At 29.8% G+C, this 25,925-nt stretch overlaps 1 protein-coding gene across 2 annotated transcripts in view; it reads left to right on the forward strand.

Annotated features, from left to right (window-relative positions):
* LOC111633748 (E3 ubiquitin-protein ligase UBR5-like) overlaps positions 1–25,925 on the forward strand; it is a 162,629-nt gene that overhangs the window by 69,243 nt on the left and 67,461 nt on the right. For both annotated transcript variants that reach the window (XM_023378360.1, XM_023378361.1), the window contains exons 17-20: positions 4,694–4,888; positions 8,147–8,228; positions 12,842–12,967; positions 23,517–23,607. In XM_023378360.1, the coding sequence (XP_023234128.1) occupies positions 4,694–4,888; positions 8,147–8,228; positions 12,842–12,967; positions 23,517–23,607 (494 nt within the window). The remainder of the gene's footprint in view (positions 1–4,693; positions 4,889–8,146; positions 8,229–12,841; positions 12,968–23,516; positions 23,608–25,925) is intronic.

The following is a 25,925-nucleotide window of genomic DNA, read 5'->3' on the forward strand; positions in this document are numbered from 1 at the left end:
ACTCAAAATAATTTAAAAAGACAAATTACAATAAAACGGTTTATTATCCAACTATCAGAAATTTCACAACATGCCAAGGAAGAGAAGAAGGAGCAATTAAATAATTAAAATTGTAAAGGATTAAAAAATTATATATAAAAGTAGGAAATATCACACTTCTGACAATCGCTGCAAGTGTGTGGGCTAGATTTGGAGAATCCATGCTTCTCACATGGACAACTGTATGTGGCCAGCTCACGCGTCGGAAAACCTTCTGATTTATTTGTGTACGCACCAGATGGAAAAACAAAAAATATCGTGTATCCACGAGCACTCCAATAAATAAATAGAATTGAAACGACACTTTGAAATGTTTTTTCCGATGAAAATAAATAAATAATAATAAGTTACAATAAAAATGATAAAATGTAAATTGAATTTTATTATAACGAGTTTGCTTGAATTTCGTTTCTTCTATGCGTGACGGGTAAGCTAGTAAGATATAAAGAATACTCAATTGAACTTCTTGTAAAAACATTTCTGAAAGAAGATACTTGATATACTTAAGACATGGCTGTAGATAACATTACAAAATATATAATGTGGAAAATAAGTTGTAGATACTCTTTAGTGACAGTCAAAAGCTATTAGTGTATTTTTCAATTTGAAGTGTGTTCTAAAAAGATTAAACAAGTTATAAATATAGTAGACTCTTCCACATCTGGACTCTCCCTTATTCAAACTGATCAAAGATAACCAAAACTTTTTGAAAATATTGTACACTCTGAATCTTACTTTGCCATATTGCAGTGTGTATTCTTAATTAAAATTTTTCAAAATTAAGGTTTCTTTGAAGTTCATAAAGAGCACAATGCATCAACCATTGCTGATGTAATAGTGATGAAGCATTGGTGTGATTTAGCAGCTTGTCAGTGAATTGAGAAGAACGAAACAAACAACTTTAAGGCAATGCTTTGAAAACTAATTATAATTTTAAAAGTTTGTGTCAGTCAAAATAAACATTTTTTTCATCATACAGTAGTCATACATGTTAGTTTGTTTAAAAATTTTCACTGTTATTTAGATTTTTCTAATGTATGATCGCTCCTGCTTTTATTACAGTAGAACATCATTTATCCGAAAGCCGGTCAACCGAAACGTCGGTTAACTGAAAGTGTTCCAGTCAGCAAATTTAAATTTCCACTCGTGCTATGGTGCTGCAACCTTTGGCTATATCTTGGGCTACTCCAATATTTTTTTGTTGATGCGTGTGTTTTAGCTGGCAGTACTGAAACTTTTGTGTGGAGTTTTTCCGAGGACTGTGTCACGCTGAATCGAACGTTTTTGATACTAGATCAACTTCTAAAGTATAATTTTTTTTTGTTTTTATATTTTTCAATATATTTTGTTTGTACAATATAAAGAAATAATTTTTAACAATACAAAAGTCATGATTATTATTATAAAAATTTTCGTTATGCTTAACATCAACGAAAATTCAATGCAACACAATTCAATGTTGACACACAACAGAGAAAAATTTCAACATGGGATAGGTTAATATATTTTTTTGTACATAATTGGTCGTCCGAAAAATAAGTTTTCCGAACAACCCCAGTCTCCAATTGATTCGGATAAACTACTCTCTACTGTAGTTTGGATGTGGGTGAGTGAGTCTAGTGTATAGGAAAATTTTTAAATTGTATTATTTTACAAAGGTAAAAAAATTGCTAATTAAATTAGACAAATGAATTAAATAATTTGCTTGTATATAGCCCAATAACTTTCAAGTAAACCATGCTGTAGACTTTTTTTCCTATAAGAAATTAAGATTCACTGATGCCTTATTAAATGGACTGTTTATTTTGAAAGTGGTGTAAGTCCATTTTTTTCTTCTTTTGAGATATTTAAACATTTGCATTTTAGTTGATTCAAAAATATAAATAAAGTGTACTAAGTTTGACAATGTTTCTGTAACTAGAAATATGTAAGTTGATTGCATAAAGACTTTTATGTGAATTTAACTAAACTAAAATATTTTTCTGGTCCATAAATGGACTTACACCATTTTCATAATTATTGAATGTAAAATTCATTAAATTTCTATTATGTAAAACTCAATGTCACTTGAATCACATTGTGTTTTATTCTGATTTTGTTCATATATAATAACAAGAAATAAAATAGTAATGTTTATTCTGAACATTAAAAATATTTTGTGAGAATATGGAAATTCAGGAGAGGGTCATTTTAATCAAAATAACAAGTTGAAGAAAAGATTAAAAAATTAAGAGAAATTAATATTTTTCAACTTCAACGAAGTTTCTAAAAAATGGAAAAACATCCGATTTTGAAAGGAAGTTGATTTCCTTTCCCAGGCCAACTCATGATGAGTCAAGTTTTTGCACATGTTACTGGATAGCAAATAAAAGGGAAGTTTTCCCGCCCTTCAAGGCAGTTCGTTGAAGAAAGGTATTGCCATACAGAGAAATCCGACATACAATAAAGGCAGTCCGTCGAAACGAGGTATTGCCATGCAAGAAGTCCACCATACGATAAAGGCAGTTTGTCGAAGATAGGTATTGTCACGCAAGAAGCTTGCCATGCGATAGAGGCAGTCCATCGAAGAAAGGTTGTCATACAATCTTGTCTTATGAAAGAGTACTACATTCAAAGTATACAAGAGAAGATTTAAAAGAACTCTCCTAGAAAATATTAGAAGAGAAATAATCAAGAAAGGAAGAAGACCCTCAAATAGATATAGGAAAAGATATGAAAGACCTAAAGAAGTTAGTAATATGAACTCTGATAGATTGTTGTGAACTCTCTCTCATGTGTTAGGTTTAGGAATAAACTTAGGTTAAGAATTAGAATTAAGATTAGGTTTAGATTTATTCTTTTGTATAATTTTATATTTTTGATCCATTAAATATTCTGATTTGTTATATAAATATGGCTTCTTAAATATTAATGTTAGATATTCACGAGTTTAGGGATAACACATGTTAATCTGCATATAAAATAATTGATTAACTGGTGTCAAGGAATACTGATGTGATCTAGACTTTACCGTCCAGATCTTTCTTTTTTAACATTATATAAAAAGCTCTCCTAGAAAAAGTTTTACTGAGCAATCTTGCGATTGCGAGTCAGTAAGTGACATAGATCAAAATTCTATGCCCTTGATTCTCACAATTTACTTATTGTTAAACTATTTTATAATAAGTTTATTATTATTATGAGCTTACCGTTAGACACTAATTTTCATTTAGATTCATTACATGGATTTTTTTCCATTCCATCAAATTGTACATTTGTTGATAATATTTATAGTTTTACTTCTCTGTTGTAAGGGACTGTCTTTAAATGATGTCCACACTGAAAAGGAAGGGACGGGGTTAATCCTTTGAGTCCCAACTCCAGCTTTATTTAGTATTCCTTCCAGCATTGCAAGATTTGGCTACTTTTTTTAGTTTGGCATAAAAATTATCATTTGGCGCATTGGCTACTTTCTGGGATACATATTATATATAAATATATTATTTGAATAAAAATTCACTTTAAAATGGTGTTTTGTTGTTTTTTATTAATTAAAGTCCCAAATAAAACAAGTATTTTTGTTTTTCAAATAAATTTTTGTTTGTCTTCTTTATAATAAATAGATAAATTTATTTCTAAGTAGAAATTAAAAGTGTCTGTAGAAGTAATTTTTTAAAATATTTTTTTTGTGATAAAGTTTTAACTCTTATTACTAAAATCTAGACATGTTAATCCTTAAATATACCTGTATATTTAAGGATTGGGTCACAAATATTATATTATCTATACTTGTGGCCAAAATTCCATGCTTCCAATGTGGCCCAGAGTAAAAGAAAGGTTGGACACCCCTGCATTAAATTTTATACAGTATGCATTTTATTATATTTATTTCAAAGTTTCTTGTATGTTTCATTTCTACTTATGGTATCTATCATTCATAAATGATGAAGGTTTTAACAGGGATAGAGTTATGTTGGACATCCATATAGGGAAAGAGGTTACAAAAACTTAGACAAACTGAGACAAGAGGGGGGAGTAACAATTTCAAGAAAAATGCATAGGTAATTTATGGACAGCCCAAGTGCTTAGACTGTAGAAAATGGACTTACACCACTTTCAAAATCAATGGTTATGCAATGTCATTTGCCGATAAATTTTCAATTGATCAAAGCTTATGGTTATTTTAAAATGTTAAGTGTGAATTGTTTATAAATAAAAAGTTCACACTAAATTGTATGTATATTATGTGTTTTCTCAATTTTTTCCAAAAATGGACTTACACCACTTTCAAAATAAACGGTCCATATANCTTCGAATTTCACAGTTATGTTGGACATCCATAGAGGGAAAGGGGTTACAAAAAGTTGGACAAACTGGGACAAGAGGGGGAAGTAAAAATTTCAAGAAAAATGCACATGTAATTTATGGACAGCCCAAGTGCTTAGACTGTAGAAAATGGACTTGCACCACTTTCAAAATAAACAGTTCAAATAGTAAAACTATATAACTAGTTATAAATATTAATAAATATTAAATTTAAAATATATATATTTATTTTATAATTATTTATACTGTTTTTCTTTTCAATAATAATTTGTTAGTCACTTTACATATAATTATTACAAATAATTTAAATTTATACAATTATTATATCAATTTTTAACTTCTGTTTCAGAATGAAACAATAGCAATGCTTCGTGATGGGAATAGTGCCATATATCCTTTAGCAAAAGATTGTACTGATAGTATCAAAGATCCAATTTGGTTAGATTTACCACCAGCACGAGCAATTGGATTAGGTGTCCACTCTCTTAAAGATGTTCCAGCTAATCAAAAAAACCAAGTTGCAATAGTAGTTCTTGCATTGGAGGTAGTATAATTTATTATTTTAAAAATTAATTTTAATATTTTTAAAGTGTTTGAAATAAAGTGAAGTATTTTACATAAGAAATCTTAGATAGAAATAAAGTTTAATCTAAGTTTCATGTACTGAAAATGATCTAATTTACACTGATGATAGAAGACAAATATTATTTCCATTTACAGTAATTGTTAGTCACTTGATTTACATTAGGTTGTTGTATTTATTCATCTGTATTTAGATTGGCAAATATATCCAATGGACTTTATTCAAATAATGGAAAAGTTTTGAATGTTAAATAGTTTCTCTGAATTTTTGTTTTTCAATTAGTTTGGCACTATTTATATTCAGTTGATTATTAACCTGTCCTACGTTGTTCCCGAAAATATATGTGTTGACCTCATTGACCTGCGTGGGCAATCCCGAATATATTCGTGTTTACATCAGAATGTTTTTGATACTAGATGTTGCTATGTGTCACGATTTTTATATTAAAATGAACTTTTAAAATATAATTTTTTTTTTTGTTTTTATATTATTCAATATATATATTTTGTTTGTGAAACATAAAAAAATAATTTTTAACGATACAGTAAACATGATTATTATTTTAAAAATAATTTGGCTTAACATCAACAAAAATTCAACATGGCGTTACAGGCAACAAATAAAAATTTCAATATTGAATAGGTTAACATAAAGTTGGATGGAAGCGAAACATAGTCAAGAGTTTGTAGTTTGGCAAACAAAATTACATGGAATGAAAAACGGAACAAATGTAGTCTGCTTGTGATTCAAATAATGAATGTGAGTTCCCAGACGAGGTTCGAACTCAAGTAAACAGTGAAATTCTTGCGCGACACAAAATGTAAACAACGAGACTTGGAACGGTTCGAGTATGTGTCAAACTATCTGTCAAGGTCTTAGCGGAAGACAAACTCTAACACGAGCGCTCTTAAACAGGTAGATCTTTGACTCACGTGTCTATAAAATGTTGGTTGAGATAAACGTTTTCAAACAAAAAAAATGGGAATTTTTGATAGATGAAAGGTGAAAATGATCGTTAAATTCTTAGACGTCAAAAAAATGGTAAACAATGGTCTGAGTTATGAGTGCAGGTGTTATTGTTTTATAAACAGTCACCGAGCAGAGTCGACAAAGAGGTATCAGATGGACACCTCAAATCGGATCTTTCCCGCGACCCAAAAAACTTTTGTCTTGCACCTGGAGACAAAGGAGAGACCAATCGGGAAGCAAGGAATGGGACGAGGGACCAATCCGAAATGCGAACAGTGGGGAAAAAACTATAAAAATCAGAACTTCAAGGTTGAAAGAGGGTCTCCTCTGGATTAAGCATACAGTTGTACTTTGGCTATTGTGTTGTGCAACCGCTGATCACTTAGGACGCCACAGCTTAACACCAAACATCTGTATCGTCCAGTGATCCTTCTTGTCTGCCCGGGCTGCGACCAATCACCCGAACTCTCGCCGTTTTACAGGAGCACCGAGATTTTGGAATTGTCCAATATCCATGTAAGCATGAATTCGAACAAATAAACAGGTTTTCTTTTGTAAAACACTTGTTTTTCATTTACCTCCATCGCCATTGCCCACATATGCGGTTTCCCTTAGGCTCATTCTGACGCGAGATAAATTGTTCTCCCTTTACGTTGGTAACCTTACATGAACAAAAAAGTGTTAACTCATGATAATATGTAGTAGTAGCTTTTTATATTTTACTTTCAATGTAAGCTCCTATTATAAATACTAATATCCAGCAGTAGATGAGATGACAATATTTTATTAATCTGACATGCCAGATTAATAAAATATTGTCATTTCATCTACTAGACACTTAAACACCAGAAAATGAAAGGAATACTGTTGGATATAAAGATTTATAATAACAGTTTACACTGAAAGTTAAATATGAAAATCTTGAATCGGGTCTATGTTGTCATGTAGTAGTGATTTTCCATGCTTACTAGTTTTTTGCAGGCATTTTTCACCAAACTGATTTACTTAGCTGTGTTTCTATGATATCCTCATAGTGACGGCCGGATGGCCGAGCGGTCAAGGTGGCAGCCTATTGCTATGGGGGACCCAGGATTGAATCCGGACGGATTAAGGAATCCCCAGGAATTTTTTGGGGGTTGGTCCGTTCGGATATGTCATGCCCCATCCCTCACCACCCGGTTGCTCCATTGTGGGCCTGGCCGAATCCATAATGGGCCTACTATAAGAGGCCCTCTTAGTGCCTACAGGGCAGAAAGAGTATTAAAAAAAATATATTTTCATGGTTTGTGTTATCCATCTGTGTAAAAATTTGGTTCAAAACATTTTTTTCTGTTTATCACAGACACTCAGGAACCACTGCAGAGAATCACTCTTATGCATGTGATTGCATATGGCTTTTCTTTATTGTCACACGATTGCATGCCTAAAGTGGCAATTTTCCACTCTGATGTAATTTTTGATGACCTGACATCATCAGAAATGCTGTCATGGTGGTCCTTCACAATTGCCACATGAGATATGCATGATATCATGGATTTTCTTAGCTATGCATGATGTAATGATATGGTCTGCAACTTGCAATCACCTTGGACATTTATCTCCATAAGATAACTTGGACATTGTGACCTTCAACAATTTAATTACTTTCATGGCTCTATTTTCTACCTGGAAAATACAGAAATATGATTTTCTTTTCTGTTCCTTCTGAGAAATGTCTCAGCACTCCAATAATTTATTTCCAGCTGAATTTGATTTACATTAGCCCAAGCTATTGTAAAGTTTAAAGGGTTCCCTATGGGAGCCTAGTCAAGGACATTGCTCTTTAAACTAAACAATGTATGACATTGAAATTTTGCATGTACAGCGAAGACACATTATTCAGAATATTTCAGAATTGTCAAATTTGAGGAATAGCTATTACATACAGAATAATTATAGATGATAAATCAGCAGAAAATTGTTGCCTTAGGCATCTGATCTTGTAGAAGAAAATTGTGTGTGTGAATCCAGATTCATTTTTTAATAATTGTATTTGTTTAAATATTATATAGTAATTGGCTATTTTTATCATATTTATTAATAGAGTAAAGAATGATGATTTCATTGTAAATTTATTGCTAGTTTTGTTGTTTATTATATTCTATATGTACTAAAAATAGAATTTATATGTCAAGATAGTATTATAATTTTTAAGAAAGTTTGATCATCTTATAATTTTCATGATATTTAAACTTTTTCATTTAATTGTAGCATCAAACTCTTCTGCCTCCTATTTTAAAATGTGAATTAGAAGCAATAAGACAAACATTAACATCTTTAGAGAGAGATTCTGGTAAATTTTGATGAATTTTTAGTTTTTAATATAGTTGATAATGTGTTTTATATGTTTAAATACAGTGGAACTTCGCTTAACGAGCATAATTTGTTCCAGAATGTTACTCGTAAAGCAAAACAATTTTTCCCATATAAATTAATGTAAAATACAATAATGCGTTCCATGCGAAAAAAATACTCAAATATTTTATGTATAATGTTTATTCAAAGAAAATTATACAATATACATTGTTGAGGAGAGTGAATCATCTTCATCTTTTCTTCTAGTGTGGAATGAACTAACCTGGAATACAAATTTAATTTGCAAAAAACAAAAAAAAATTGCAATACGGTAATTTCTAATATTTAATTATAGCCTTTATATAATCCAAGAATTTGGCATATTGTTTGGCATGTTTATTATATAACAAGTCATGGTTGTTGATGTTTATAATATATCTGAACACAAGTTTGGAAAAATGTGTGATCACAAGCAACACTAAGATGCTAGCGGAACGAGTGCTAAACACAGACTGATGGAGCATGCACACAATTCGGGACTTCCCTCTTCTTGTCGCACATTATGCAAAACATCGCTTGTTAAGCGAGTCATTTTTTTACAATTTGCTTTGCTTGTTAAGTGAGGTTCTGCTGTACTATTATTTTATTAAAAATAATTATTTGTTTTGTACTATATATAACTGAAATAATATTTTCTTGTTAGCATAGATTTAGATACAAATCATTTAAATTTTACATGCATAAAATGAACAAATTTATATAACTAAATTTTTAATATAAAAATGTTTTGTTTTGTTTGTTTTGTTTTGTTTTTTTTGTTTTGTTGTTATATGCAGCCTCACTTCATTTTAAAAAATTGCAATGTAAGTTATATCATATATCATCAAAAAGAGAATTTTCCTACACATTATTAGCACATTTGGGACTGACATATTTTCTGTACTATAAATCTGTGGAATGATTTTTACCTTTTTTAAAATCTCACATGTTTGAAAATAAATTATTTTATAGTTTTTATTATTAGTTGATGACAGGTCATTTTTTCCATTTAATTTAATTTTCTGATGTCAAAAACGACCTCCGATAGCTTTTTAATTTTTTTAATTAATCGATTTTATTATATATAAATTTAATTGATTAGGTGGGGTCGGAAATCACAATTAAAATCTTAACTTTTTAAAAATATTTAAAAATATAGGCGTCGCTCATATTCACCCTACTTTAAATCCTTGTCCTCCCGAGACGTCTATGAGAATGCCCCAGGAAATCCGACTCCAGCTATTCTCAAGGTCATTCAGCTGTGTAAACAATGACTCATCGGTGTTAAATTTTGCAGAAAGGCGAGACAAAGGAACTTAAACTTCAAAGCTTTTTCTTCAAAATAAATGCGTTTCTTTTGTTTTTTTTTTTCAGTTTTAAGTATTTTTTTATGTGTTTTTTATGCTTAATTACATCATAATTAATAACAGGTGGTCGTTAAGGGGTTAATTTGATATACAGGGTGTCCCAGAAGACTTTTCCTGATTACAAACATGCAAGAAGGCAGAAAATATGACACACAGACACATATCTTTTATCTTGAATTACAGGTAACATATTCAAGTTTTTGTGTGTACATACATGTACTCGTTAATAAATTTTGACGAGTGCTCCTTTCATTGCTCAAAGAATATCCAGGTGATATTCCAATTCTACCCATGTGTTGGTCAACATATCGTGAGGGATGGATGTTATGACATTGGTAATGCTGCGATGTTGTTCAGTGGTGTTTTGTAAACCTGGTCCTTGACATAACTCCAGAGGAAGACATCCAGTGGTGTTATGTCCAGTGATCGCGGAGGCCAGTTGATGGGATTACCGCGCGCAATCCATTTTTTTGGAAATGCTGTATCCAAATAGGCAGGAACATCTAACCCCCAATGAGGTAGCACACCATCTTGTTGGAAAATTGTCCTGAATGTCCTGAATCTGTAGCACAACAAATAACTGCAACATATCAAGATAGGTATTGGCTGTGATTGTTTTGTAACAAACAAAATAACAGTGAGTATGTATGTACACACAAAAACTTGAATATGTTACCTGTAATTCAAGATAAAAGATGTGTGTCTGTGTGTCATATTTTCTGCCTTCTGTGTGTTTGTAACCAGGGAAAGACTTCTGGGACACCTTATATATTTTAAGTAAGGATTCGTTGATAGAAGTTTGATTATAGAAAATTTCAACTTAATGTAAACAAAAACAAATTTTTTTTTTATAATTGCATCATTTGAAAAATCCATGCTTGAATCTGATTTAGTAATGGTTTCTTTTTAATCTATTGATTGTTTTTTACTACCTGACAAAGATTTATGATAATGTGTGCAACAGAATTTCAATTTTTGTTTTGTGTATATGCCATCCTGATAAATATGCAAATTAGTGAACTATAAAAAAAATACATTAAACCACAATAATTATGTTTTTGCTTATTTATATTTATATATTAAAAAAAACTAAACATTAAATTATTTAATTATAATAATGATGATGATAACTGTGGCAAAAAAAGTGATGGGAAACTATTTGTTACAAAAAAATTTGATAAAAATTGAAAAAGTTAAAATATTTTATTTAAAATCTTGTCAGCAGTTGGAGCTAGGCATTATATTATCTAACAAAAGGTCTGTGCTTGTTGGAAATATGAGGAAATATGTTTAAAATACAGTAGAGCGTCGTTTATCTGAATCAATTGTGGACTGGGGTAGTGCAGAAAATCGATATTTCAGATAACCGATTATGTACGAAAAAATATATTAACCTATCCCATGTTGAAATTTTTCTCCGTTGCGTGTCACTTCACGTTGAAGTTTCATCGATGTTAAGCCTAACGAAGACTATTGTATTGTTAAAAATTATTTTTTTTATTTTGTACAAACAAAATAAATATATTGAAAAATATAAAAACAATAAACAATTATACTTCAGAAGTTAATTTAGTATCAAAAATGTAAAATATTTGAGTGGCCCAAGACATAGCCAAAGATTGCAGCGCTACAGCACTGGCAAAAATTTAAATTTGCCGACTGGAATTCTTTTGGATAATTGATGTTTTGGATAATTGACTTTCAGATAAACAGTGCTCTACTGTAATAATAAATGAACATATATTTATGTTGTTCAACCTTTGACAAGGGTTTATAGTCAAATGTATCATGTATATGAAAAGTTTTAAAAAAAAAAGGCATCTGAGCTTTTCATACAGCTGAATATGATATTGTATCTATTTTTTTTATAAACAATTGGACCTTCCACTCTTAACAACAAAATTTGTGTGTCTGAACTCTTTCATAAACTTTTCTGTTTATACTTTTAATATTAGCCCTTTAATTGGAAATATAGTACTTGTTCAATTATTTATGTGAATTTTTAAAGATGTTTTTGAGAATTTTTGAAGATGAATCTATTATTAACATCTATAAGAATACATTCTCTAAGTATTTTAGTATTCAGAATGTTTCTTTCCAGTGTACTTAAATGGACATCGTCTGTTAATGTCCTTCAAATATTTCCAATATACCATTTGACTTTATCTTTGCTTCATCCAAAATCATGGCTCAAATATAAAACCATTATATTTGAGCCATGATTTTGTATACTCATATTAATACTTATCTATTTGACCTTTCTCATTTTTAAGAAGATCACAACATACTATAGGAAATCCTTGTTAATTTGAACTTGGATAGTTCAAAATCTTGTTAATTTTTAACTGTGCTGTTTGTCCTGGCTGGGGATATAATATTTGATTTTCATTATTCTGCTATTTTCTGGCATTATCACACTGCTTGCTGGGAATACATTAGAATAGGAACATGATTCAGACTTTGCTTATTTTTCATGCTGTTTTGATTGGTGAAAGACTCATTTTCCTATGACCAATAGAAGACGTATAGAACTTTTTAAGCAACCTATATATTATTTAACAAAAGTAGCATTTTGTATACATAGCCATATTTCATTTTCTTAATAAATTATATTAGTTACATGGTATTTGGCATATTGTACAGAAATATGTAAATCTCGGATAATTTGAAACTTGATAATTTAAAGTCGTGATTATTTTTTCCTTGGATTTTGAATTAATGGGGATTTCCTGTTTCAGTTATGATAAGCAAGTATCCATTCTCAAAAACTTTTGATTTTGAATTTTCAATCTTTGAAGGATCCTGGAAGAAATTTGTTTCATGCTAGGGAAATAAACAAAAGTGTTACTGAACAACAATTCAGTTAATAATGTTTGCAAAACTAAATTACTGTCTATATTTGATCATTAATTAATTATAATTCAAAAAGAGTCAGGAAAACTATTTTTTGAATTTCTATATTAAAACTTATACTTAAAATAAATTAAATAGTGCCATAATACTTTTCATATTTTAAAATAAAATTTGAAAGTCTTGTGTTAAATTGAAATATTGAGTTTTTTAATTTTAGGGCATGAGAATTTTATACTTAATTATTTTAAGTATTTTATATTTATGAATAAGAATTACACTTTAAGTGCATGTTAAATAATTTGAAATACATTTTTGAATTATAATTTTTATCTGTATTATTTTTAATATTTAGGGTCTCTCTCGGCACAAAATACATTACAGTCCATTTTAAATGAACGTTGTGATGGTAATCGTAATATTTTTCATGCTGCAATAACAACTTGTTTTCCTGCTTCTAATAAAGAATGTGATACTGGAGGTATATTTGTCTAAAATTACTTTATATTGTTTTCATTTCTTACTTTTCTCTGTATTTTAACTATCACTTTTTATTAAGATAATTTGTTTTTATAAAACTTTTTCAAAACACTTAATAAAAATATATTTTTAGTGATAAGTTTTCTTGATAATCTGTTTATAGTCAAAATAAGTAAACTGAAAAATCTAAATATGTTGTATTTTTAATGTTTATCAGTTGCAATAATTTATTTTATTTTTTGCAGAATTATTTCAATGGGATATTTAGATTAATATTTTTCTAAGAAATATTTAATTTTTAATATATATAATATGTGTGTATAAATATTTAAAAATTCAAAAAATAATTGAAGAAACAGAGTCTACAGTCTACAATAAAAGGTTGATTCTGCCATAAGATTATATTATTCCTGATGTGTGACATGGACAAAAAAATGAAGATTTTTTGCATTTCTTCAATTATTTTTGTGAATTTTTAAAATATAATTGTCATCTGGCTTTTTTGTTAATATTAGTATATAAAGTTCTCAACATATTAATAACAATTTATTAATATTTAACTTCTTAATCAAATGTAAATTCTAGTTTTAAATTAAAAGTATGATACATTTCAAGTTTTGTTACATGAATAAATTCTTAGATATAAGTTATTTAACCTGAATTTCTCATTGCTTAAAATGATTGATAGAGAAAATAAAAGAAATTACTTTTTGGAATTTTTCATCATATATTGTAATTCAATTTCTTCAACTCAAAAATAAATTAAATATGATTTCAAAGATTCTTTTGCTCGGGTAGTAAATTTGTTTTCAAGCATAATAACTAGAATTGTATAGTTATTATATATAAACATTGGTTGGATGGTCAAGCAGTCAAGGTGGCAGCCTACCACTCTGGGGGACCCAGCATCGAATTCAGATAGATTAAATCCTTAGGAATTTTTGGGGTTGGTTTGTTTGGAGATGTCTGGTCCCATTCCTCACTACCCATTTGTTCCATTTTAGGCCTGGCCAAACCCATAATGGGCTTGCTATATGAGACCCTTTTAGTGCCCACAGGGTGAAAAGAATTTAAAAAAAAAATATATATATATATATATATATGTTACTGTGAAAGACCAAAATTAGAGAATGTTGATATTCTCCAGTGAATGTTGACACGTACAAAATATGTCTGTGAAAGTCCAAATATTTGGCTATATTATTATACATTCGAACAATCACCGGTGTATGTCGACAAACACAGATAAGCTTTGCAAATCCTTTGTGGGTAGCTGGAGGTAGGACAAAGTCTTTTGATCCCGTGAGGTGGGGATCGGTTTGTCAGGTCAAGTGGTGGAGGATGAGAGGGGTCCGTCAGTAAGGCATCGGCAATATCTGAATAAAAGAGACCATTAACAGATCAGTTCATAATCACATAATAACGTAATCAGTTTGTAATTTGTAAAGAAAAGTTACTTTCCATAGATGAGATTTCTTTTCAAGGAATATCGCTGAGAAGCAGCTGCAGCTAATTCGAAAAGTGGAGGGCAAGGCTATACACACTGTGATTGCAAAAAAAAAAAAAACTGTTCCACAAATAAATGCAGTTGTAAAAGCAAGGAACTCTTGTGCAATTCAAAGTGCCATAACAGTTTAAGTTGTTGCAATAAATAAGATTGTATAATGTTAATCACATAATTTATGTGTAAGTTTATTATTGTATTATTTTCTTTAATGATTAAGAATGTGTTGTCCGTTTTAGGTTCAACTGTTTATTTAAATGTGCTGTTACTTAAGCTTTCTCCTATTTTGACATATTAAAATGTTGCATTTTTGTCTTAATGTAATAAAAATATTTTTATTCAACATTCACCATCAGTGCATGCTGAATGTTGACATTTGCCAGTGTAAGTGAGAAATAATGATATTTAGCAAATATTTCGTGCATACACGAAACGACTGTGTGAATGCTGACATTCATTGGAGATGTTGACATTCACCAGATATCGGTCATTCACAGTAACATATACATATAAACATATATAAGTAATAAAATGATCATACAATTCTAGTTTTGAAATTTGTCATTTCAGAAAGTGCTTAGCCATTCCTTAAGTGCTAGCCCATCCTGTAACAGACATTTGTTTCAGAATCTGTCTAGTTCTAATTACTTTTTAAAATGCTAATTTGGCTTCTGCATATACTGAAATAGGTGTGTATTTCAGCATCTGTCTTTAAGAAACTAGGCAATTCATGTAATTGTAATGGCATATTAAGCAGAATACATAAATAAAAACAGCTGACTGTTTCTGTAGCTTTGTATAAACAGGTGGAAAATTTATGTAAATGTTTCCAGAGAATAAAAATACTCGGGATGGTAGTCAAAGGTTCCATTATAATGTACAAGTTTATGCAAAATATACCGACTCCTTAAATACGACAGTAGCATGGCATTGTTTTTGTCATGGTTTAACCATTGAGGATAGTTTGTTACTGATTTACTGTATGATACTAAAAATGATAATGCCACAAAGATGTTGCATAGACAATTTCATGAAAGGAGGAATTATTGGAAAGCTAGAAGCAGACAAGTTGCAGGCAGATGTATCCAAGACTGAATGTTCTGAAGAACTTCATATACTGACTTTGACCAGATTTCAAAAGAATAAGAGATGTTGTATGTCAACCAGGAGATGGAAATCTAAACCATGCCTCATCAAGATCACTATTTGATGTTACCAGCACACCATAACAGAAGAATGTCTGGTAGTCAGCTCTCTGCACAGCTATCTACAGTCACTAGTGCTAGTTTCATGACACTGTCTATAGAATGGTTCAGGCAAGTAGTGTCTTGCTAGATGCTCAATATGTTGCATTCCATTAATCTCTGTGCACAGAACCCATTTAAAAATGGTATTGAAAACATTTACATTAAACTTTGAATGAATGGGGCAATGTTCTGTTTGCTGACAAATCCAGATACAGTCTACAGAACAATTATCATCAGATTAGAATCTGATACAGTCCATAAAAATTGTGGAAAGAGACCAGTTTGCAGCTGGTGGGATTATATTTAAAAGCTGCACTAAGCTCCACATTTTTGCAAGAGGGTATCATTACATCAAAATTTTTGAACCCTATATGAGAGTTTTCATAGGTGCTGTGAGTGCAAATTTTTATTTTGGGAATGAAAATGTCTGCACTTTATAGGGTTGTGCTCATCAGTAACTCTCTTGACAATGAAGACATTCATAACATGGAATGGTCAGCAAGATCTCCAGATCTAAGTTTCAAAGAACACATGCAAGAGGCTCTAGTGAGATGAGTTGCATATAATTAGCTTCCAAGAATAGTCTAGGAGTGTCAAGATGCTCTTGTTCATGAATGGACTTTGCTCTTGACAGGGCTGATAAACAATGTCATAACCAGCATGAGAAATTGCTGTGCAACATGTGTGTCTACAGGAAGCAACCACGTGCTATATTAATTAACCATTTCAACAAAACATTTACACATCTTTGAAACCATCAAATACATATAATGAACTTAATTAATGGACATTTTCAACCTTTTTAAAGATCTTCATCACATTAGTACGTCGATTCTATGGTCAGGACAAATTGAACAGATGAATATAATAAACACCCCGAAATCCAATGCATTGATACTAGTAATTGCAAATTTATCGTGTATTACATTACCGGTAATTCGGTAATTATATTCGGAATTACCAGTTTATCTATAATTTACTGGTAAATTTGTTTTAACAAATGATTTAAAACAAAACTGAATTACTGACAGAATCATAGAACAACCATTTAATTTCAAGTTTTCTATCAGTTTAGATAAACAACATTCTTGTAATAGCAATTATTATAACATAACAGACATTGAAATAATGCTGATTATTAATTATGTTTTTCTTTACTTTGAAAGGAGGCTATTAAAAAACATAATACGTTTAGGCTCGCGTTATCTTATCTAGACTTAATTTTCTTGCAAATGGCAGCTGCATTAGAAAAAGCTCTCTCAGAATCAATACTAGTTGAATGTACTGTCATTAGAGAATTGAAAACCTTAAGATATGTTCCTTGTATTTTTTCTCTAAGAAATAATTCATTTCTTTCTTAACTATATCTTTCACACTATTAAATTTACTTATATTACTGTTATCAGTGTCTATGCTCATTTTGTTTAACACGTATAACGCCAAGGGACGCGCGCACCGTCGTAATGGAAATTCCCGTACAGCGCCATACGACCGCCGGTAGACGTAAACAATGTATTTTAATCAAGGTTAAATTTTCCTGGTGTCCTACGACGTTTTCTGCATGCTTAGTGCTGGCCTCTCGTGGACATCTATTCAGTTAGCTTCGAACGCCGGCGGTCGTATGGCAAACAGATTCTAGGTACGACCGCAGGCGCGTCTTGTGGCGTCGTGACGCGATACAAGGTCGGCGGTCGTAGTTATTTTTTAAAATTTTATATTTAGAAATTTCTTTATCAGTTCTAAATACAAATGAATATTGTGTACATCAGCACGAGTCAATCAGGCATATAAAGCAATCTCATGATTTTGGTGCAGACACTGTATAAATCAATTCCTAAACTTACAGTAGGCTACCTATCGGCTAAAACTGAATGTGAATATTATAGTCTATGGAAAAGAATGTAATAAGGTTATACAATGGAACCTTGCTTAACGAGGATAACTCGTTCCAGAATCTAACTTGTAATGTGAAACACTCGTTAAGTGAAACAATTTTTTCCATAGAAATTAATGTAAAATACGATAATGCGTTCCATGCTGAAAAAAATACACAAATATTTTATATATTTATTCAACATTTATTCAAAGAAAATTATACAATATATATAGTTAAGGAGCATGAATCATTATCATCATTTCTTCTAATGCAGAATGAACCAATCTGGAATGCAAATTCGATTTGCAGAAAACAAAAAAAATCACAGATAATATGTGTAATAAACACACCAAATGATATGTCAAATTCTTGGGCTATGTAAAGGCTATAATTAAATATTAGAAATTAATTAATTTGACTAGAGGTAGGTAGTTATGCTGTCATCTCATATTAAATTTAATAATTAATATAAATAAATAATTTTTAATTCAGACATTTCTAAAATTTAATTTGGAATTGGTCATTAAGTTTAATACGAGATGGCAACATAACTGCCTACCTCTAGTCAAANTCTAAGAAATAATTCATTTCTTTCTTAACTATATCTTTCACACTATTAAATTTACTTATATTACTGTTATCAGTGTCTATGCTCATTTTGTTTAACAAATAAGTACAATATTTTTTTCATTGTTAAATTTGAGTTTTCTATTGTGCACTTTGTTCTCATCTCGATGTGAGACGTGAACAAAAAAGTTGGTGTGGTAAGCAATGAATGCATCTCACCAGAATCTGAGTCTATACTAATTTTAGTGACATCCGCAGGTCACGATTCATTTTCATTTTCTGATGAGTCTTGATTATTTCTACAATCCCATTCAAAATTGTATTTTTGTTAACATTTTTTATTGGATATTTTGTGAGACTTACATTTTTTCAATTTTTCTGGGTTATTTTCCTGTATTAGACTCCAAAAACAAGACCCATTTTGGAGAATAATACAGGGAATCAAATAACAAACAGACTAGAAAATTCCTTTTGGTAACCTCAAATTAGAAATGGAATGACCAATCCCCACATGCACTATTTTCTTGCTATAGTACCTGGCGAGACAAAAGGGAAATTTGCTTTCCATGGGTATTTCCTGTGGGAATTTTAAGAAAATAAACATTGGGTTAATTAAGAGGTTTTTGTTTAACCAAATTACCAGTAAAAAATTAATTACTGGTAAATTTATCAGGTTATAATTTTCCTAATTTACTGGTATACTGGAAAACTGGTACTGGTAATGCAATCACTAATTGATACTAAACCAAACTATTACCATAATTAATTAGGCTATTATTTTGCTATTAATAATAATTAGATATTAAGTAATTTGGTACTATAGGTAGACATTAGGTGTCTTCTCTTATCTAAATTAATAATTATAACAATTTATTAAATAATTTAGAACAGTCTGGAAGAAAAGAACTAGCTTGGAACAGGATTTGAATCTGCAACCATGTATTGCCATGAGTAACTGTGAATGGTTATATCTAGGTTTAAATATGTCTGGAAGTGAAGAATTGCTTGGAAATTGCAGGTTCAAATCCTGCTCCAGGCTAGTTCTTTTCTTCCAGACTGTTCTAAATTATTTAATAAATTGTTATAATTATTAATTTTGATAAGAGATGGCACCTAATGTCTACTTCTAGTACCAAATTACTTAATATCTTATTGTTAATAATGGCAAAATAATACCCCAATTAATTATGTTGATTGTTTTGTTTGAACAGATGATTTGAATTTTACAAAATTTATCAAGTCATTTAATTATGTGATTTGTGTTCACAAAAATATTATCCAATTTTAATATGATTACATTAATAAGCAAGATTGATTTACATTATTATTGGATATAAAATAAAATAGAATAAAACAGATACTGACATTGTTCTGACCATTTTGATTTAATGTACTACCTTTAAGATCTTTAAAAAAGTTGAAAACATTTGCTAATTAAGTTAGTTATACATATTTGCTAATTTTGAAGGTTTGTAGGGGGTTTGTTGTAATTTTATCATTAGTTTGTAGAATTGCTGTTAATCATGTTTTGCACAAAGATTTACAACAATGTTTAGTACTTTTTATTGCTGTTTTTTGGAACAACCAAAAAAAATTGCATAATTTATATGCAATTTTTTTTTTGGTTGTTCCATGCATACAGAGTACAATATTTTGCTTCATACCATTTTTGATCAGAAATTTTTGAGATACAGGCCAAATTAATGGTTGTGCATATATTTTGGAGGTTTGTGTATACATACAAATATTTGATATAATATACAATGTTACTTACATAGATATATGGCCTATTAGCGTTGTTTCTGTTGTACTATCATTATGTGCAGATAGCTGAAATCAGTTAATATGTTAGACTATTTAATAATAATATATTCGATGTGTTATTATTAAATGGTTTAGCATTAATTTATATTAAAACATTGACTTTAGTTTTAAGATTTATTTTTGTTGTGTATAAATGATTTCATCCTAACTGTATGGCAAAATGAATACAATATCAAGTATAGAGAACAACTTAGCAATATTCTATTTATAAAAATTGTATATTTCAAAGTATTAAATTCATTAATAACAATTCAGACAATTTCTTTATTAAGATTTGAAATATGCAGAAATCTTTTGATGTTTAAGTTAAAGAAATGTTTAAAGGCTATGCTGAACTTATAACACTAATTTTAAAACTAGAAATTAAAAAGAAAATAGTTTGTAGTTTATTTCAGTGGTGGTGATATATTTTAATGTCATCAAAATATATTACCAAAATTAGATTAGAGGAGATTGTTGTATTTAGGCACATGTTTTATATAATATGCTTTTATGATCTTTATTTTATTCAAAATAAAACACAAATTTGTGACAAGGAAACCAATGTGATTTTTAATAAAAACAGAAAAGAGAAGTACATATGAAACAGTTACTTTTTCTAGAAATATGTTGGTATGTTGTAAATCTAAAATAAGTGTCCTGAGATTGACAGTACTATGCACTGTAGTACCTCAATGTTTATGCAGTACTACAGTCCATAGTATACAGTTTATAATTTGAATACTATGATACGCTTCTTGTCTAGTCTTCTGAATGGCTTGTGAGCACTAAGATTGGCTTTACTTTACCGCTAGACTTATTACACACCACAGGACATCAAATTAGATTTAGAAAAACAATATTTTATTTTTAGAATGCATTTCGGACATGGAGTCCTTCATTAGCTTTTTGCTACAAAGAATAATAGGAGGTTAACAATTTTTATAAAAAGTCCGTGATTGACAGAAATGAACAAAGAATGTGGACTTACATTTGACATGTGGATTTGATGTGTTGAACATTAATTAAAAGACTAAGCACACAATAAAATAAATTTTTCATTAAAAACGGTAATGTTGATACAATAACATAATAATAAACTGAGGTTCTGGTAAAACAGTAAAGTCATAAAAATATACATTGTTAAAACAAAATGATAAGTAGATTCACAGTAACACGAACAGAGTAACAAGACAATTCGAAGGACATTCCAGGGTAACCGTCACCCTCACCCCTATTCATTTTCACACCTCCCCCCACACCCCCCTCTGGTCAAATATGTGTACCACGATTCGTGTAATTTTTGACCGGAGTTGTTATTCATGATTTCCTCTTTATTTTTTATTATTTCTAAGTGTTTGTACCATCATCTTTTATAAGTATTTTTTTCTTTTTTAAGTATTTTGACAGTATCCTTTTACAATCTGACAGCCTTCATTATTACATTGGGCAGCTACAGCCAAACTATCATTGTTGTGTGCTATGGCAGAGATATGTTCATTGAAATGGACCTTTAATTCCCTACTAGTTTCACCAACATAAGATTTGGGTGTGGTACAGTCACATTCAAATTTGTAAACGTTTTTTTAGTCTCATATGTTAGCTTTTCTGTTAGGTACGTTTATTTTCTTATGTAAGCTGTTGCGATGTTTGAGTACCAAAATAATATTATACTTAATTAATTTTCTTTTAATTCTTTCAAAGATATTCATAACGTAAGGAATTTAAAAAAATTTATAAGCAGTGTTGTCAATTGGTTGTTTGTGTGTATTAACATATTTATTATTAAGCCAGTTACTGATCATGCGCTTGCTATACCCGTTCATTAAGTACGTTTTTATGATGTCTTCAATCTCATTGGATATATCGGTATCATATGTGGTATGTTGCATAATTTTATCCAAGTACATGTAAAAAGTATTCTTTTTTATATAAGTTGGTACTTCAGATGTAAAGTGTCAATAGTACAGGGTTTTTTATATTTTTTAAAGGTTGTTTTTTCTTTGTGTCTTGTGACGAGAATGTCTAAGAATGGTAACTGACAGTTGCTTTCAGGTTCTAAGTCAAATTTAATGTCAGTATCTATTTTATTTACATGTTCCAGGATTTGATCCGCCTGTATGATGTCATCATATATGCGAAAACAGTCATCGACGTAACGGTACAGTTCTATTACACCCTTGATATTGACAACGTCATGATCAATACTGTACATACTTTATTCAGAAAGGATTGGGCCTATTATACAGAAGTGGACAGCACCCCGACCATTTAATAGAAGAAACTTTTATCATACAGGTGTTAAATTACAAATAAATGTCGCTAGACCGACAAGCACTTTCGACGATAATTATTTTCGTCTTTTTTGGGTCGTTAAAAATGGTTAAATTCCTTTTTTTTATTATTACAAATAACCGACCGTTCCAAGCGTATTAACATTTTGGAATGGAAGCAACAGTAGAACATAAGACAATTTTTAAATAAAAAAACGCGCGGTTATAATGCACATGTGCTATGCACCTCCAAATTGTGGAGCTAGATATGTTGTTTTAGATAGTTATACAAATTGATCCACAAATGGGGCAAATCAAGTGTGGGGGTGTTGCAGGGATTTAATATGTTGGTATGGAGGGTCTCCCAAATATATACGATATTTGTGTTATTGCAATGTCTTATTATGGCCACCTCGTCCCACAACGGTGTATGTTGGTGTTGTAACACCATTGTAGCAAGTTCAGTTTCATTCCTGCCTTCCCTGATAGAATACTGATGCTCTGAAATACGAGAAGACAACATTCTAGTTGTCGTGCCAATATAATGGGTGAGACCACTCAACATATTTTCTAATGGGATAGAATAAATCCCAATCTTTCAAGAATGGAAGTAGGATCCCTGTCATTCTAGAATAAATTTCTCTTTTTTAAAAATATTTATATCTTTTTACTTTTTTTTTTTTCTTGGCATCTAAAAACAAGAAAAACAGTCCCATTATTTTAAATAATAATAAAAGAGAGTTAAAAAAAATTTTTTTGTACCTTGGGATAGTTCCAAGGTACAAAAGTTTCCTGTAGACAGGTAAACATATGTATTTAATTATGCTAATAACTTTATCAATTATTGGATTATAAATAAATTGCATTGAGAAAGTTTATTACGTGATGGATAATTTACTGTATATATTTTAAAAATTATTAATTTACTTAACTTTCACAAAAATTGACTCAATGTTAATGTGAACCTTGATATTTGATTGATAGCACAAATAAGAACTAAATGAGTTCAAATTTCACTTAGTGCTACCTTGTGACTAACACAATATTGCATTAATGTTCGACTTCTCCCACAGACAAAAACGGTTATATTCCAAAGTGTCTCTATGTACTGTACTGTACAACATGTCCTAAGGTACAACAGTCTCCTCTATATATTCTAATAATCTATTTAAATGAATTAATATTTATTACCTAATTTTGATGATGATAATGAGAAATAATCAGAAATTTCAAAATAATTTCAGTTATAATTATAATATCTTAATTTTATCTTTATTCAGAAAGCAATACCAATAATAATACTGGTCTAGAATCTTTAGATATATTAAGTGGAACAGTATCATCACCAAGTTCTGGCTTATCAACTCGCAGGTATTTTAAGATTCTATTATTAATTTTATAGAAAATGTTTTTAACAAACTAAAAAAATAATGTATAAAATAATGGTTAAATTTATTTAAAACAAATTTTTATTACTGATATATTTCAGTTTACCTGTTTGGTATGATATATACTTTTTTAATGCTTAGTCAAAACTATTTATTCTATGAATTATTAAAAATAATAATATTTAATGGAGTAATAGATTATTTTGATATTTTCAGTTTTCTTTCTCTTGACATTATCTATTGTTATTTTTTAAAATTTTATATTTAGAAATTTCTTTATCAGTTCTAAATACAAATGAATATTGTGTACATCAGCACGAGTCAATCAGGCATATAAAGCAATCTCATGATTTTGGTGCAGACACTGTATAAATCAATTCCTAAACTTACAGTAGGCTACCTATCGGCTAAAACTGAATGTGAATATTATAGTCTATGGAAAAGAATGTAATAAGGTTATACAATGGAACCTTGCTTAACGAGGATAACTCGTTCCAGAATCTAACTTGTAATGTGAAACACTCGTTAAGTGAAACAATTTTTTCCATAGAAATTAATGTAAAATACGATAATGCGTTCCATGCTGAAAAAAATACACAAATATTTTATATATTTATTCAACATTTATTCAAAGAAAATTATACAATATATATAGTTAAGGAGCATGAATCATTATCATCATTTCTTCTAATGCAGAATGAACCAATCTGGAATGCAAATTCGATTTGCAGAAAACAAAAAAAATCACAGATAATATGTGTAATAAACACACCAAATGATATGTCAAATTCTTGGGCTATGTAAAGGCTATAATTAAATATTAGAAATTAATTAATTTGACTAGAGGTAGGTAGTTATGCTGTCATCTCATATTAAATTTAATAATTAATATAAATAAATAATTTTTAATTCAGACATTTCTAAAATTTAATTTGGAATTGGTCATTAAGTTTAATACGAGATGGCAACATAACTGCCTACCTCTAGTCAAATTAATTAATCTCTAATATTTAATTATATATAGTCTTTACATAGCCCAAGAATTTGGCATATTGTTTGACATGTTTATTATATAACGGGCTATGGTTGTTCATGTTTATACGTAATGTCTGTGAACACAAGTTTGGAAATGTATGATCACAAGCAACACTAAAATGCTAGTGGAACGAGTGCTAAACACAGACTGATGGAGCATGCACACAATCTGAGACTTCTCCTCTTCTCATCATTTGTTATGCAAGGTTCCACTGTATCACTGTTACATAAACACTAAACATAATACTTTTCAATATATGATACATATATATTTTTAGCTCGTAGAAAAACAATGCAAGCAAGAAGTACTTGTAGGCCATCAAGAAATCACTAAAAATCTTCAGCAAGTTAGATTTGTAAGAATTGTATTGCACATCAAGTTTACTGATAAACATATTTAAGCAAAAATCAACACCTCCAATAAAACATCTATAGTTTACATGGTTTAGTACTAAAATGGTACTGCTACATAGTAATATGATAACAGAACACTATAGTATGTTTTTTCTTATACTGTTGTTTTGCATCAGTGATCCACTGTTGGAATATTTGCTGTTAGAAACAGTGTGTGGTGTGGTGTATTCATTTATACTTAATTTTTATTATTTAAAATACAGGTTAGTAAATCAAAAAAACACAACACCTTAATTTGCTGAGGAAAAAAAAAAATTTAATGTAAAGCTAACGTTTTCAGCCAAATCAGTTGGCCATCGTCAGGCTAAGAACATTCGAATATAAATAAAATAGAACAAAAATTTAAATACAAATAAAATAAAATAACGAGCGAAATATATATATAAATGTATACAGACTAATAAAATAAATAAAAATTATTGTTACAAATAACAAAAAATGTATACGAAAAAATAAGCATAGGTTAACTAAATATTAAAACGTTATATAGAAATTCAGTGAAATGCACTTTATGCGAAAAAATATTAAAATCGCCGCAATAAATTAAGATTTGTCCAATCGTTTGATAAAGTATTTCCAGGCCGAAGGCAACCCTTCAGAATCTCTAGAATTGATGCATGAATCATGCAATTTGCTTTTATATATTTCAATTTTTTCTGCGCAATTCGCCAATGTCGGTGAATGTACCGATTTAATAATTTCTGCTTCGTCCCATTTGACGATTGAGCCTTCAACTTGCGCCATTTGCGATAGTATAGTGGCACTAGATCCCTTGCTGATGTTATACTTATGCTCTTTTATTCTGACTCCTAAACTTCTATTAGTGACACCAATATAATTTTTATTGATGTC

The sequence above is a fragment of the Centruroides sculpturatus genome, unplaced genomic scaffold (assembly GCF_000671375.1).
Source record: "Centruroides sculpturatus isolate CEXI.00-Female unplaced genomic scaffold, Cexi_2.0 scaffold812, whole genome shotgun sequence".
Taxonomy (NCBI): Eukaryota; Metazoa; Arthropoda; class Arachnida; order Scorpiones; family Buthidae; genus Centruroides; species Centruroides sculpturatus.